General features: G+C 41.3%; 1 protein-coding gene across 1 annotated transcript; it reads left to right on the forward strand.

Moving 5' to 3' along the window:
* The first annotated feature begins 9,969 nt into the window (after nucleotides 1-9,969).
* On the forward strand, nucleotides 9,970-16,313 carry Gja10 (gap junction protein alpha 10). The gene is made up of 2 exons (XM_031368766.1): nucleotides 9,970-10,024; nucleotides 14,777-16,313. Exon 2 carries the CDS (start codon nucleotides 14,793-14,795, stop codon nucleotides 16,311-16,313), a length of 1,521 nt encoding a protein of 506 aa, XP_031224626.1. The 5' UTR covers nucleotides 9,970-10,024; nucleotides 14,777-14,792.
* Nucleotides 16,314-17,776: the final 1,463 nt, after the last annotated feature.

Raw genomic sequence — 17,776 nt, forward strand, 5'->3', positions numbered from 1 at the left:
CAAAAAAATTGGGTGCGAATGAGAAGCGCCCATAGTTACTTTCACTTTTCCTCTGGTCCGCTGTACTGTGAAACTTTATTGCTCCAACTAGGTGTCCTTATGACCTCTACTTCTGAGGGCTTTCCTTCCCACCTTACCTGGGAACTTACCAGCCGGCTGCCCTGACTGCAGAAAGTTCTGAGCTCTTCAAGTGAAGGAGGAATGAGTTCCCCGTACAGGCCACCACTTGTTGCGACCGCCTTGACCAGCAAGAACTACGCAACCTGAGACCTCTTCTTTAAGCAGTTTATTCAGGAACCTTGAACAATCTTCTGACCCCCGGGGCAACACCCTACACCCTTAAATGTTCTATACTGAGCCTATCTCATTGGGCCACGTAGCGAGTGCAGATAGGCCACCAGAAAGTGAAAGTGAGCCAAGCTAGCAAGCATAGTCAAATAAGGACTTGTTTAAGAGAGCGCCCGCTTGCTAGAAAGTGGAACCAGGTGCCATCTTGGGGCGCAGCTCTAGCGGCTCTTCACACTCCAGCACAAATAATTGAACTATGTGCTGTAATCACTGTTTTTAAAGTACAAAAATCAAGCTTTTAATTTGTGTACTGATCTATCACAGGGTTTACAATTGCTTGAAATTGTTCCTTTTTTAGATACTGCTAATTCTCAAATTTTACAATTGTTTATGCATATATAAATCAAGTTAAGAGAAAGTACTATTCCTTCAAAGGACTGTCTTTGGACTTTTAAGAACTCATTCTATACTGCCTGGACTAGATCCCTTAAGGCAATGTCACAGCAGATTTGTATCCCAGGCATATTATAGGCCTTACACAAGAACAATTGGCCATATAATCTCATTCTTTACATCATCAAAATAATAATGGTGTCTTGAGATAATAATTTGGTAATTTTAGAGAATGTGCATGTCAAATTGTAAAGAATTGTTTTCAATGTCCTCAGTTTCTACCTGTACCACATAATGGTATTAATTCTTGAGGCCTTATATTTAATCAATTATTGTAAATGGATACTCATATTTCTGATTTTAGAAAAATAAAATATACACATGTGACTATTAATACCTTTTCAGGCTTTCTAATTATAATTGCCTTAACAGGAAAAACAACTTAAAATGTAATTGGTCATTGCCTGCATTATTTCTCTATGCTTGGTATTCCTACTCAGATTAAAATAGATAATGGAAGGGCTGGCGAGATGGCTCAGCGGGTAAGAGCACTGACTGTTCTTCCGAAGGTCCTGAGTTCGGATCCCAGCAACCACATGGTGGCTCACAACCACCCTTACGGGTGAGATTTGATTTCCTCTTCTGGTGAGCAAGCAGGGCCATACTGAGTTCAGATGGTTCATGGCCATCTGTACAACTACAGTGTACTCATACACATTAAATAAATAAATAAATAAAATAGATAATGGAACTGACTATTACAGCCAAGCATTTGGGATGTTTTGTCAACAATTTGTTACCCATATTACTGAGATTTCATATAATTCATAGGGACAAGAAATTGTTAAACATGTGCATGGCTTTCTGAGAAATTGGCTTTTAAAAAACAAAAAAGGGAATTTATATCCCTGTGCACATTATTTAAATCATGCTTTTTATTTTTAAAATTTTAAAATTTGGATGCCAAGGAACTCTTTGCTGAGTGTCTGTAGCATCTTACAAGTAGACATACTCATGTCTAGGTGAAATGGAAGGATTCACTTATTGCATATGGCATGATCCTGATCAGGTATTTAATATGGGGAAGAGGGATGTTTGTGTTTTTTCCACAGAATGCTATAAGAGCTTGCTAGCTGCCAGAGTTATTGGTGTGATGTGCTGACCTGTGAGCTTGCTGACAATGGTGACAGGAAAGCTGTATTTAGTGTATGTTCTTGACCCACATTTGCTTGCTTATATCTTAACAAGCAAGCAAAGATATCTATAGATTAGACAAGCTGCCTTCTTCAAACTTTTAGACCTTGTGGAACAGAAAACATAGAGACTGTGGAAACTGACTTAGAAAAATTAATCAAAAAGAGAAGTTATAATGACTCTTCTCTTTCCTTTAATGTGACCAGTTATTCTGACACAATCAGGGACTGGTCTAGAAATAAATCCAATATTGGAGATTCCAATTGTGAAGATAGCTAAAAATCTTTATCAGCCAACTTACCTGACTCTTACCACTATTTCCTGAGAAGTAACAGTTCTTTTGTTGATTCTCAAAGCCACCTCCCCCACACCTGGAGGCCAGAGCTTGTGCCTGAGTGTTGCTAATTTGCAACTGAATTGAGTGCTTGGGACATCCTCAAAGACAACCTTAATCCTGTTGCTTTTAACTTTTGACTTTGTATTTCTAGCAGGTCAGTTATCTCCATACAGGCTAACCTTCAGAAAAGCTCAGATATGGTAGTTACTCATTGTGATGAAGAAATGCATTAAGTGCATATTGTGACTTTGGTGAATGGGATAAAGTTTTGCAATGAGGGCCTGCAGTAAAAGATGGACCACTGGACCTATGGCTCTCATCAACCTAGGACAGAGGCATGTGCCAAGAGGTCATGTTTATTAATAATAAACATTAAAAGGCCCGTGTTTGTGCAAATAAACACAAACAAGCTGCATGTGACTTCCAGGACAGGTAAAAGGGAGACCATTAAAGATCCACTCCTAGGACAGACCGGGCCACCAGCCACCATAATTCCCAGGCAGGACTACGGAGCATAAGTATATCTTGTGCCCCAGTCCAGCTAATTTTTAATAAATAAAAAGGGAGGAATTGTGCCCTCCCCCCAGGCTGATTCAGACCTTGCTTTGCCATAGCCCAGCTAGCCCACCTAGGGTGGAGCCTTCTGACCTAGGTGAAGTCTATTGTCCTGCCACATCTGCAGCTTCCTACAAGGAAGCTGAGCTGCTATACCTACTTGCCTGACAAATTCCTGACAAGCAACAAGACACTGATGAGGTGACAAGATCATGGCATAGAGGGGGATGGGTCCCCTTCCTTTATATACTAAGAATCCTAAGTAAACATTGGACCTTGATCAGAAATTTTGTCTTGGTTTCATTACTCTTCTCTCACTGTCCTACCTATGTAGCCCCCATCATTCCTTTTGGGAACCCAATTAATCTGTGGCCGCTGGTGATGACAGCAAACAATATGATAATAACTCACCTCACAGATGTCATTTCTTATTTTTTAAAACAGATCTTGCCTCAAGTTTACTTGTAAAAACAATATAGGTAACTGGTCATCTGCAAATAGTATGTATGAGGTGTGTTCCAGCACTCTATCTGGCTTCACATTGGCAGATAGAAGCCTTTTCTATGGAGTCCTCACAGTGGCCTGGGCACCTTTGGGAGCCTGAGCTGGAGCTGAAGCCGGGCCTTAGCTGGAGTTGCAGTCTCTGTCTTGGTTTGAACCTTGGGCTTTGGTTGGCAGAACCTAAGATCCTTGGCCATGTAGCTTCAAATTCAGTTCCCAAGCTTGGGGTGAGCATAAAAGCAAGACAGCTGAGGTTGTGGTTAGGCCCTTTGGCACACTGGGCTTAACCACTTCAGGCTTCACAAGGCCTTGATGGCCTCTGCTCATCCACTCATTGCATTTGCAGGGTTTGTCTGCATCTTCCTCAGGCCTTGCTGTCATGCTTCTTGTTAAGATCCTGTTGCTCCTCAGGATCTTGGGGTCAACTCCTTAAGAGATTTCTATCTTTGTAACTGGGTTTCTTGATGCTATTCCTGTGCCATTTGCAGGATTCCTTGTGTGTGATGTGGTTCTTAGACCTGGCCATGTCTGCATGGTAAACTGAGGTTCCCACAGCACCAAAGACCAGAAGAGCCAAATCATTTCTTAATTCCAGTCTTACACGGAATAAGAATATTACTGAGCTCCAGAGCAAGAGATTACATTATGTTAGCAGGTCACATCTTGGGGTTAAGGGAGGAACTGGCTAAAGATGGCAAGAAAGAAATGCTTTGTTTATGAAACCACAGTGTGCCTTAAATAGGAGATAGTCTTGATTCTGTTTCAAAGATTATAAAATCTGTAAAACTGGCATTTTTCTAGAACATTTTTACAGGCAAAAATTAGGATGTAATTTCATGCTTCATAAAACTGCCTTTAATCAAGTGCCAGAAGTGATGTTCTGGTGGTTGAACAAATGTTATTAAATGCTGTAGTATTCATGCTAGCATTTTAAAGAGGACACTTCGTAAAATGAGTGATTGTATCTTCCCAGGAGTATGATGATACTGAAGTGAAATGTGTCTTCTTGCTCCCTCAGGACTGAAGTATGAAAGAGCTTAATAAACCATTACTGGGGACATTTGCTCTGTTCCTTTACACTTTGACCATGAAACAGAGGGTTTTTTTTTAATTATTTGTTTTCTGGTCATGAATGTCTGTCTGCGTGTGTGTGTGTGTGTGTGTGTGTGTGTGTGTGTGTCTGTGTGTGTGTGTGTGTGTGTACCATGTGCATGCCTGTTGCTGTAGCAACCAGAAGAGTATGTTAGATTCCTTGTGAGCTGCCATGTGGGTAGTGGGAACCACATCCAGCTTCTCTTCAAGAGCAGCCAGTGCCCTTAACAGCTAAGCTTTCCCTAAAGGAAAGACTTTTTTTTTCTTTTTTTTTGTTTTTGTTTTTGTTTTTTTTTTGGTTTTTCGAGACAGGGTTTCTCTGTGTAGCCCTGGCTGTCCTGGAACTCACTCTGTAGACCAGGCTGTCCTCAAACTCAGAAATCTGCCTGCCTCTGACTCCCAAGTGCTGGGATTAAAGATATATGCCACCACGTCCCTCTCTTTCTTCCTTCCTTCCTTTCTTTCTTCCTTTCTTTCTTCCTTTCTTCCTTCCTTCCTTCCTTCTTTTCTTTCTCTCTTTTGTTCTCTCTTCCTTTCTTTCTTTCTTCCTTTCTTTTTTTTCTTTTTTTTGGAAGTTAAGGTTTTTGACATGAAACAAAATTGTTGCCTTAGGAAAAAACCCAGACATTTATAATTTAATCTATTGAACTTCAGTTGTAAGGTACTTTAAATGGTTTACTAATGCCTTTGGGTAATGTAGTCTTGAAACCTTCTTTTTTTACCTTCATTAATAGAATCCAGAATTTTTCAAACTCAATTCAGTTCTGGATTGGAAGACATAGAAAAATTCCCTAGATACACTTTGGATTTTTCTACTCTGTTAGCTACAATCAGAAGGACTCTGTCTGGTTTTTATAAACCTGAGTATTTGTTTTATTATTGGGATTGACAAAGCAGGATTATGCACAAACTGTGACCTATAGGGTATGTCTGACTATCCCCTAAAAATGTATTCCCCACCACACTGCTCAGGACTTAAAAGCAGGGGTTCAGATAAAGTTTTTACATGGCCATTCTTGTTACACTGGGCAAGAGACAAAAGCTAGATTTTAATATCAAAAGTTCAATTCTACCTCTTCTGGGAAAGAAATGTGGCCATTTCAGCCAAGGTGAGGAAGAGGTTCAGGTCTGTGGAGCTGGCAGGGACATGGGTTCTGGGATCCCTCAACTGAAGCAGTAGGCAAAGAAGGGGTTAAGGTGGGAGCTATACAGGGATCTCAGGTTTATGGTGTAAGAAATGTAAGATAATGAAGGGATAGGACACACGGGGCTTCAGATATACAAGACCTCACACGTTATTGGGTCACCAGGCTTAATCCTTTAGGGACTCCTTGACCCATTTACCTGCTGTTGGCTTTGCTTCTACATGGCCTCCTGGTTCTGGCTCAGGTAACTTAGGAGCTTCAGTAGGCTGGCTTGGCCACAGGTTCCCTAAGGCTTACAGAAGTACCCCATGCCAGTGTTTCCCGAGCTGGGGCATTCTCTCTCTCTATCCTTCTCCCTCTCCCTTCCCTCTCACTCTCCCCCCCCCCGTCTCTCTCTCTCTCTGCCCCTTTCTCTCTGCCTCTCTCTGTCTCTCTCTCTGCCTCTGTCTCTCTGTCTCTCCCTCTCTCCCTCCCTCCTTTCCTCCTTTTCTTCTTTTTCCCAATGACTCTGGAGCTTGTAATCCAGCACCCACTGTCTGGCTGCTTCCTCTTGGCAACATCAAACTCCAGGGGGAGGAGTGCTAGGTGCTGCCACTTTATCTGGAGGACATCTTGTCAGCTGTGAATGTAGGAATTGTGAGTCCAGAAACCATGAGTCTGGCAACCCTGAGTTTGGTAGCCATGAATCTAGACACCCCGAGTCTGGAAACCATGAATCCTCTAACCACAAATTCTGCATCCCAGAATCCGGCAGCCATTCATCCAGGAACCCTAAATCTAGCATCCATAAATCCCACAACCATAGGCATGCACCACTACTGCACAGTTTTTGCTTATACATTTTATAATTAAATGTTAAAAGCTTCATTGGACAGTGACCCATTACTACTTAAATATGTGCACACTATATAGTATGTTTTCACTCAGTCCTCCTGACAGTCAGTTTTGTTTTGTTTTGTTTTGGTTTGTTTTGGTTTTTTTTTCGAGACAGGGTTTCTCTGTGTAGTCCTGGCTGTCCTGGAACTCACTCTGTAGACCAGGCTGACCTTGAACTCAGAAATCTGCCTACCTCTGCCTCCCAAGTGCTGGGACTAAAGGCGTGCGCCACCACCGCCCGGCAGTCAGTCTGTTCTTGAGGCTAGATAAGTTTGACTCCTCAAGGTTTCCTCCTCAGCAGATGGGAACAGAAACAGAGACCTACAAGCAGACACTATGCAGGGAGTGAGAGAGATGTTTCCATCAAGTTCCTCCCCTCACAGCTCAGGGAACTCTGTAGAAGAGAAGGCAGGAAGAGTGTGAGAGGCAGAAGGGATGGACAGTACCAAGACAACAAGGCTTTCAAAATACAACAGTGTACTGGCTGGTTTTGTGTGTCAACTTGACACAGACTGGAGTTATCACAGAGAAAGAAGCTTTACTTGAGGAAATGCCTCCATGAGATCCAGCTGGGGGGCTTTTTCTTGGTTGATGGTCAAATGGGGAGGGTCCCTTGTGGGTGGTGCCATCCCTGAGCTGGTAGTCTTGGGTTCTATAAGAAAGCAAGCTGAGCAAGGCAGAGGAAGCAAGCCAGTAACATCCCTCCATGGCCTCTGCATCAGCTCCTGCTTCCTGACCTGCTTGAGTTCCAGTCCTGATTTCCTTTGGTGTTGAACAGCAACGTGGAAGTATAAGCTTAATAAACCCTTTCCTCCCCAAGTTGCTTCTTGGTCATGATGTTTTATGCAGGAATAGAAATCTGGACGAAGACAAACAGTATTGCTGCATATATGAACTCAGAGGCTGAGGTAGCATGCACAGGTCTTCACGGGTCATCATAAGATGATAAGTTTCTGCACCTAAATCTGTTTCTTGTGCTTTTTCTTGGACTGTTTTCTTTCTGTTTGTTTGTTTTTTCCTATTCTAATTTGTTTGTTTTACCATATTATATTAGATTATTATTCCTTAGAAGCTTTTTTTTTTTCTGTTGAGACACAGGAAGGGAGTGGATCTGCATGGGAGGGAGATAGGGAAAATTGGAAAAAGTAGAGGAAGGGGAAAACATAATCGGGATATATTGTGTGAAAAAACAACTCGACTCCTTACCAATTTATCTTTCATTGTCATCATTTATGTAAAAAACAAAGCAAAACAAAATCTGTCTAAAAATAGGATAGGCAAGTGGTACTTAGGAAATATCAGTGTTTTTACATTTACTTTGACACATTTTATATGGAAGAAATGTGCCCCAGAGCTATGGTTTAGAGCCATCATCGGGTTCTAGCAGTTGAATGAAAATGAGGCCATGACCACTCTTAGATATGGTTGAGGAGAAGGTTTTTTTGTAGATATGAGGGAGAACACAGACAGAGACATCTGGAAGGGTCCAGACTAATCATGGCCAGCAGAATAAACCAGGTCATGAGAGGGTAGAAGGGAGAGGGAAGAGGAGAGAAGGCAAATGGATGAAGAGAGGAGCCAAGGACCAAGAGGCCAAGAAAAGAATGTAGTCCAAATGGCTGGGTTTTCTAGGAAAAGAGAAGCTGGGGATAGAGAGTAGGTGCGATGGCTAGTCTTGGTTGTCAACTTGACTATATCCAGAATGGACTACAATTCAAAAATGGAGGGCACACCTGTGAGAGGTTTTCCTGCTGGGTTTGAAGAGGGGGAATCCACTTCTAGTCTGGACCTTTGATTTGGATCTTGTGGCAGGAAGAACTGGACCATACCTTCAGCTGGAAGCCTATATAAGGACATAAAAGAAGGAAGCATTTGGTTGTTGCCTTGCAAGCGCATCTGTTCCTTTATTGGCATTGGAACCTTTCAGATACCACCATATACTATCCAAGCCTTTAGACTGAGAAATTACTGGATTTTTGGACTTTCTGTTCACAGCCAGCTATTGTTGGATTAGCTGGACTGCAGCCTGCAGACAGTAGCGTCTCTCTCTCTCTGAATATTCATATAAATGTAATCCATAGATAGATTATATATATCTATATCTATATCTATATCTATATCTATATGAATATAGATGCATGTATAGATGACTATATATAGACATATATAGATGAATATATATATACACAGATATATAGATGAATAGGTAGGTAGGTAGGTAGATAGATAGATAGATAGATAGATAGATAGATAGATAGATAGACAGACAGATAGATTCATTCTTTAAAATGTGTTCTGCTAGAGAACCCCCATTAATACAGGAGGGAAGCCAAGGTCAAGAGCTGGAGAGGTTTAGGTTGGAGTTTGTCTTAATTATGGTTTCACTGCTGTGAGCAGACACCATGACTAAGGCAAATCTTATAGGGACAACATTTAATTGGGACTGGCTTACAGGTTCAGAGGTTCGGTCCATTATCAACAAGGGAGATGCATGGCAGCACCCAGGCATGAATGGCACAGAAGGAACTGAGAGTTCACCATCTTGTTCCAAAGTCAAACAGGAGAAGATTGGTTTCCAGGCAGCTAGGAAGAGGGTCTTAAAGCCCACAACCACAGTGACACACTTCCTCTAACAAGACCCATACCTACTCCAACAAAGCCACACCTTCAAATAGTGCCACTCCCTGAGCCAAGCTTATTCAAATCACCACAGGGATGCAGGAGAGAGGTGCTGAAAAGCTAGAACTGAGTTAGAGGTACTCACCAAGAGCCTGCTCGCCAGCATCTGCTTTGATATGTTAAATAGCTACCTCAGCCTTTTGTCTCAGGTTTCTTTGAGACTAACAGTACTGTTAGTCCGTTTAATGTTACAGGAAGATGACTTACTTAAATATGATTTAAATATGACTATTAAAGATGCTGTGGATTACAAATTAAAGAAACTAATTCCTGATTTTCTGCAAGTTATTTGACCTTTCTGCAATTGTAGTTCTCTTAAAAAATCAGAATTGGGTTCTGAGGATACTATTAGTTTCCAGTTCTCTCTATATAGAGAAAAATATTTCCTGAGCCATAGATCTTAGTCTAATGGACTCTCACTAGAATGCAGTGTACACATAGGCTCAGCTCCCCTCTGGTGTATAAGTGTTGATCCTGCTATGGAGATGTTTCTTATTTTAGCATGGCGTAGTTTGCAAGAACAGTTCAGGTTTGATTGTCACTCTGCATTTTTTGCTCACGTTGAGTGAGGCCAGATTCACCCCAGGCAGCTGTGAAACTGGACATGGCTTATTGATCTGTGAGTGCTGATTTCCAGAGCAATCAATGGCCTACAGAAATATACCCAACTCAAAGCAAATTATTCACAAACAAAAAAGGGACGACTATTATTTGTTGAGTTCCACCAGAAGGTGTCCTAATGTGGTATCAACTAAACAAATACGACACTGAAAACTGCAAGTTAGCAAAGGACAGTTTTAATTGGGGTTTGGGAGTGGCCACCAGGCTAGGCTACATTGATTAAATCTGCTGTGTTCATTTGTGCCACCTGACCAGCCTTTACACAAGCAAGCAGCAGCAGACATACATGGTGCAACGTGAAGGTTCTGCAAACTCAAGAGGAATTTTCTGGTCTAACTGTAAGGTAAGTGATAAATGTGCAGGCTGTGCTGATTATGGGAAATGTGTAAGAGATTCCTTTTGGGGTAGAAAGAAACAGTCTAAAACCAAATGCTGCCAAGGACTGTTAGCTTATTAAACAGGATATGCTAAATTAGCATTTGGTAATAAAGCAAGCCCAAATGGTTGAAGGGTCTGTAGTCAGTTAAGTGTAGTCAGTAGAAAGTTCTTTTTAGGGAACTTAGAACTACTTTTGTACATGACCTTGTTTTTTCACACTGGGGTTGATTTATTGTGATTTCTTAGAAACGTCAGAAAAATTTTCTTTGCTATTTAAAAAGAATTTCCACATTTAAAATAAACAGTGACAAAATTAAACATATATTTTAGGATGTCAAAATATAGACTAAAAATAAAACCAAATATTTTATACATTAGAAGAAAAATTATGCAAACAGTATCTTAAATAGAATCAAGCTTAAGAAATTATTACTTCAATGCCTGAAATATATAAATATAATTTAAATTATATTTAATTAATATTAATTTTTACAGTCTTATTTTACATTTCAAATAACTCACAAATACATAGAATAAAATATAAAAATGTCCTCATTATTTTTTCCAAATTTTGTGAGGTAGACTGGGTGCTGTGAAAGTCTAATACCTGGGAAATTAAGGCAGGAGAATTTTGTTTTTTTTGAGGCTAGCCTGAGCTGTATAGTGAGACCATGTCTCAAAACAAAGATCATCAAATTCTGAGAAACATCTCCTTTCTCAGTTCTTGAGTTGGATAGTTTTATGTCTACTTGACCCAAGCTGGGGTCATCTGAGAGGAGGGAACCTCAATTAAGAAAATCTCTCCATAAGCTCAGGTTGTAGGCAGGCCTGGTGATTGGTTGGGGGAGGGCACAGGATATTATGAGTAGGGCCATCACTGGACTGGAGGTCTTGGGTTTTATAAGAAAGTAGGCTTAGCAAGGCATGGGAAGAAATCCATTAAACAGCTCCCTCCATGGCCTCTACACCAGCTCCTGCCTCCGGGTTCCTGCCTTGTTTGAGTTCTGACTTCCTTTGATGATAGGCAGTGATAATGGAAGTGTAAGGCAAATAATCCCTTTTTTCCTCTACTTGTGCTTTGGTCATGGTGTTTTAATGCAGCAATAGAAACTAAGACGAATAGAAACCCTAACTAAGACAATTCTATTTAAAATTTTCTTCACATGTATGTATGAAAACAGGTAAAGTTTACATAAATGTTTTTATTAAATAAAATCATATTTTTCTGTTGTGGGAATTATAAAAAATAAATCCATCCCGCAAACTCCCTTTCCCACCAAGCCACGTTTTTGAGCCGGTACTGTTCGTCCTCAATATTAAGCTCCGGCAAGTTTTTGTTATTTTCTCCCAACAAGCAACATCTCGCTCGCATATAACTCTTCACACACCTCCACAATCATTCATCTAAATAGCTCCTAAGACCTGGTAAGTAAAGCATGACTCTTAAGGCCTTAATATCCAATCAGATTTATATAATAATAAAATCACAATTACAAGATGTCAATACAATAATTTTAGAACCAAATAATAAAGACAATAGTCTAACCCAATTATTCTATTTTGTAAGAACTTGCTTGGTTATATAACCTTGTGGGGTCTGGTTCATCCTCATTGTCTGCATCCATGATGACGACTCCCACTGCTCATCACCCTTCTCCTCCTCCTCTCCTGACCTTTTTTTTTTTTTTGCCTCCAACTCTAGCTCCACCTCTCTATTCCTGTTCAATTACAGGCCTGTCACTGCCCTAATGTGATTGGACAAAGAAAATGCTACAGCATTTTTCTTTTGTAGAAAAAGGTTTATTTTATGTGTGTGTGTGTGCATGTTTTGCTTGGATGTATGTCTGTGCACCACTTCCAGGTTTGGTACGTGCAGTGGTCAGAAGAGAGAGTTGGATCTCTTGAAACTAGAGTTATGAATGGTTGTAATCTACCATTGTGCTGAGAAACATAACCATTCCAACCATAACCATAACTATAGCCATAACTATAACCAAAGCCATCTTTCCAGTTCCACTCATATTTTCTTAGAAATCTGTTGTCTCTTTCTTTTCTTTTCTTTTCTTTTTTTTTTTTTTTTTTTTTTTTTTTTTTTTTTACCTATTTTCTGCTTCTTCTGTCTCCCTTCTAATTCTTCCTATATCTATACTCCTGGACTTCCTTCCCATGTTCATATACACACAACACACACACACACACAAACACACACACATATGTATATATACACACATATACATATACACACATATACATATATACACATATGTATGAGCATTCATATATTCATATATATGCTCATATAATCATATCTCTCTTACATACACATGTGTATATGTATGCATTTATTGCATTTTATTTTTATTTTACTCAGTGATTGGAAGTCTTACAACAACCTACAGATTAATTTATGTGAGGAATAATAATGAGTTTCCAACTTCTGTTGGTTTTTCAGGTGAAATTCCAATATGTGTGTATGTCCCACACCTCAGAGACACCATGGCTGTGGTTGAGTTTGTAGCTTCTGAGATAATGCCTAGGTAGAGGTAACACTTCAGAAAATATTGGAGAGATAAATTTAAAAATTAAAAATTATGCCATTGTTATTGGTTTCAGGGTAGAAGCTGAGAAAACTCACTTCAGAGACAGAGGCTTAAAAATGAAAGTTTTATGAGTGCCTAGGAAGGTGGACAGTTCAGAATCTGAACTGCTTCCCAGAAGGGAGATTGTACATTTTTAAAGGATGGGAACACAAAGCAAGGGGAGAACTCGGGGCACCTGGGGGGAGCTGGGGGGACCTGAGAGGACGTGGGGGAGCTGCTGTGTTATCCAGTTGTATTTTGATATTACAGGCCAAGCTGGGTTAAGCAAGGAAGTGCCTGTTAGAGACTGGGCTGTATCCAGGGCATCTGGCTTCAAGGTCCTAATTCAGCTTTTGCAGCCAGGTCCCCTCCTGGACTCTGGTCTGGAACTTTAGAATGATAGGGAGCGAAGGAGTGGGCAAGCAGCACACAGTCAACTAAGACTTATTTGTTTATTATATGTAAGTACACTGTACCTGTCTTCAGATACCCCCAGAAGAAGGTATCAGATCTCATTATGGATGGTTGTGAGCTACCATGTGGTTGCTGGGATTTGAACTCAGGATCTACGGAAGAGCAGTCAGTGCTCTTAACTGCTGAGTCACCTCTCCAGCCCCTAGAATGTGTTTCTTTTGTTTGTTCCTTACAACTGTCTACTTCAACTTAATTATATTTTCCCCTAAGATTTACATATCTGAAAGCCTTCCACATATTAGAAATCTTTCAGTTACTGTGCTGGCTAGTCTTGTGTCAACTTGACACACAAACTAGAGCTATCTGAGGGGAGGAAAACTTAACTGAGAAAATGCCTCCATAAGATTTGGCTGTAAGACATTTTCTTAGTGATTGATGTGGGGAAACCCAGTGCATTGTGGATGGTTCCATTCTAGGGCTGGTGGTTCTAGGTTCTATAAGAAAGCAGGCTGAGCAAGTCATGAGTAGCAGGCCAGTAAGCAGCACCCCTCCATGGCTTCTGCATCAGCTCCCGCTTCCAAGGTCCATCCTTGCTTGAGTTCCTGTCCTGACTTTTTCCAGTGATCTGGAAGTATAAGATAAGAAACAAACTCTTTCCTTCCCAATTTGCTTTTTTGGTCATGGTGTTTTCATAGCAGCTATAAAAACCCCAAGACAGTGTTTTGACCTAATTGAACCTTGAAAAACATAATTTTCCAGGATGAACAAAGTAACGTGTGTATGACACTTCTGCCTTGACTCCAAGCTCTCTAGAGAAACAGTTTATATTTACTTCTCCAAATTTACAAGGATTCCGTAAAGACACAAGATATGGTGGCACAGCCCTTTAATTCTAGCATTTGGGAGGCAGAGGCAGGCAAATCTCTGTGAGTTCCAGACCAGTCTGCTATACAAAGTGAATTCCAGGACAGCTGGGGCCATTATGCAGAGAAACTCGGTCTTGAAAAACCAAGAAAGAATTCCATGAAGACCTGGCTTTCCAGGTGTGTTTTAGTGGCGCTGGTTTTGTGTCTGCCTAAACATTACCACTACCTTGACCTAAAACAGTCCCCAAGGATTTACTTGGCTGATTTCTCTTTATGTGTGCTCCGTTTTACAATGGTAGCCACATGCGATGTATGAGGAGGTCCTATTTTGCTTTCCCTGTTGGTAGGTAATTCAGTGAAAGATTGATATCTTCTGTGTAGAGAGACTCAGACACCATGGAGAGACTCTACTTTCAGGAGGTGCACCTTCTCAGGAAGTGAGACAAAAAAAGGAAATATCACAAAATTCTTCTAGGCTAAATGCCAAGTGAGTGGTAGTGGAAGCTTAGGAAAGGGGAACATAAGTGGAGGTTGGCCTGCTTAGAGAAAAGCTCTAGAGTATTTGAGTCTTCAGATTGTGCTAGATGTGAGATAAAAATGGGCCTCTCAAGTGAGTAGAAAAGTAAGCAAGACTGTGTTGCACAAAAATGGATAAGAAGTAAATTGAGTTATATTATCAGGAGTTAGTGTTTTATTCAGAAACTAATACTCCTTGGAAAATTCCAGTTTCTTTAAGTATGAAGTTGCTATCAGGAATTGTGTTCCCTTAAGCAAAGAGTCTGTGCTACTCATGAGCATGCACCTTTATAAGCAACATCCCTCAGTTTTATCAACCTCCTTGTTTTCTGTATATTTCAGATGTGAATTCCTAACCATGGGAGATTGGAATTTATTGGGTGGCATCCTAGAGGAAGTCCACTCCCACTCCACTATAGTGGGCAAAATCTGGCTGACTATCCTCTTCATCTTCCGAATGCTGGTACTTGGTGTCGCTGCTGAGGATGTCTGGGATGATGAACAGTCCTCCTTTGCCTGCAACACCCAGCAGCCCGGCTGCAACAATATCTGTTATGACGATGCTTTCCCCATCTCTCTGATCAGGTTCTGGGTTTTGCAGATCATCTTTGTGTCTTCCCCTTCTTTGGTGTATATGGGCCATGCCCTTTATAGACTCAGGGACTTTGAGAAGCAAAGGCAGAAGAAGAAGTTATACCTTAGAGCCCAGATGGAGAATCCAGAGCTTGACTTGGAGGAGCAACAAAGGGTAGAGAGGGAGCTGAGGAAACTCGAGGAGCGGAAGAGGATTCATAAAGTCCCTCTGAAAGGATGTCTACTGCGCACATATGTCTTACACATCTTGACCAGATCTGTACTAGAAGTAGGGTTCATGATAGGCCAATATATTCTCTATGGGTTTCAAATGCACCCCATTTACAAGTGCACCCAGTCCCCTTGCCCCAATGCCGTGGACTGCTTTGTATCTAGGCCCACAGAGAAGACCATTTTCATGCTCTTTATGCACAGCATTGCGGCCATCTCCTTGTTACTCAATATCCTGGAAATATTTCATCTTGGCATCAGAAAAATCATGAGGGCACTCGATGGCAAATCCAGCAGTGGGAACACTGAGAATGAAACAGGCCCCCCATTCCACTCAACAAACTACTCAGGGGCCCAGCAGTGTATGGTCTGTTCTTCTTTACCTGAAAGAATCTCTCTACTTCAACCCAACAATAAACAGCAAGTCATCCGAGTCAATATACCAAGGTCTAAAAGCATGTGGCAAATTCCACATCCCAGGCAGCTTGAGGTAGATGTTTCCTGTGGCAAAAGAGACTGGGCTGAGAAAGTTGAGAGCAGTGGACAGCTCCACGTCCATAGCCCATGTCCACATGACCGCAGTGCCAGAATTCAGCACCCTGGACAGCAACCGTGCCATTGCTTCTTTGGCCCCAAGAATGCAATGTCTCACTCCTGTTTGGGTACAATGACAGCTTCTCAATACCGTCCATCATCTGCGTTAGAAACCTGGGAGCGATCCCAGGTCCCAGAAGTTTCAGAGAGGCCTCTCACAGATCGCCAGAGTCATTTCCAAGGCAGTGACGGCAGTGCAAGAGAGAGTGGGGTTTGGACAGACAGATTAGGCCCAGGTAGTCGCAAGGCCAGCTTTCTATCGAGGCTGATGTCAGAAAAGGGACAACGGCATAGTGACTCAGGAAGCTCGCGGTCTCTGAATAGCTCCTGCTTGGATTTTCCACATGGGGAAGACAGTCCATCACCTCTGCCGTCCACCACTGGGCACAGAGCATCTATGGTAAGTAAAAGCAGCTATGCTGATTCACCTCCTCATTCTTCTCCTTTCATCGTACATGGGACATATGGATATGAGTATTAAAAGAGAGGTGGCTTGAGAGAGAAATTAATTTATGAAAAATTCAATTCACTCATTTATTACATTTAGTTGAACTTATTTAATTAACAATTGAATAATAATTGAAGTGGATAAGAATAAATAATAATCACTCCATTAACAAAATAAAGTTATAGAAAAATTCACCATGGGGTTGGAGAGATGTCTTACTTAGTAAAAAGAATTGACTGCTCTTCAGAGGATCTGGGTTCTAATCCCAGAATCTATATGGTAGCTCACTACTGTCTATAACTCTAAGATCTGACACCTTCACACAGACATGCATGCAGGCAAAACACCAATGCACATAAAATAAATACATTTTTAAAAGAAAAAGTTACACTAATAGTGATTATAAGTGATGTATGGTATGGTTAAAATACCATCTCTCCATTCAAAGTCTCAGAGTGTAGTTGTGGAAGTGAGACAGGTGAAAGCTCTGTGTTGGTCAAAAGGGGCAATGTCAAGGGGGCAGACAATGGGCTGAGGAAGGAGCAGGTGATTCTACAATTGCTTATTGGGGACATTTAGGGGTGAAATCACTTTGAACTGAATCTTGAAAGATGTTTCTTCACTGCTGAGAGGACTACAGCACACGGAAGAAGGCTGTACTATTAGAAATGCAGGGCATGCAAACCCTAAGATCTGGGCTCTCTAGATGAGCATTGGGTGGCCAGAGCACAGAGTAGGATGAGAGATGTAGAGGCAGGGATGGCCAGAGAAACGGGCATGAAGGCCCTGCAGTGAGGGAATGCAGAATCAACAGAGGACCAGAAGTAGAGCTGAAGAGATGGCCCACTTGGTAAAAACATGCATTATGGTAGCAATCCTGTTAGACAGGATGGCAAGTATTATTTAAGAGATGACCCTAAGAGCATTAAAACCTGCAGTATTAATACTACTTTCATTAAAGACAAGTTTCACTGGGGAATTGGATGTGTAGCAATCAATGTTCTTCTGATTACCTGTGTGTCCGTAACATGCAGTGGTTACCGAGAGCTGCAGCCACCCACCATATCAGACTTGTTTTTAACCAGCTAATGTCTTTCCTTACCACTGGATAGGTTCTGTCAAAGATCAGCTAATTAAGTAATTACAAAATAAAAAGTATGTGTATGTGCATGCATGTGCGTATGCTCATATATGTGTTGGCAGAGTGCTGGGAAGATGGGTCAGTTGGTAAAATACTCACAGAGTTCCAATCCCCAATACACACATAAAAAGCTGTAGTGGCAAAACACATTTGCAGTCCCAGCTTTGGTGAGGTGAAGACAGTAGGCTCTTTGAGAGTTGCTGGCCAGCTAGTCCTGCCAAATCGGAGAGCTCCAGGTTTGGTGAGAGAACCTGCCTCAACAAAAAGGTGCACAGTGATAGATAAAGATAGTCTATATCAATTTTTACTCTCCACACTGTACATGAACGCACACTCATCCCACACACACCCACAA

Source organism: Mastomys coucha, unplaced genomic scaffold (genome assembly GCF_008632895.1).
Source record: "Mastomys coucha isolate ucsf_1 unplaced genomic scaffold, UCSF_Mcou_1 pScaffold14, whole genome shotgun sequence".
NCBI lineage: Eukaryota > Metazoa > Chordata > Mammalia > Rodentia > Muridae > Mastomys > Mastomys coucha.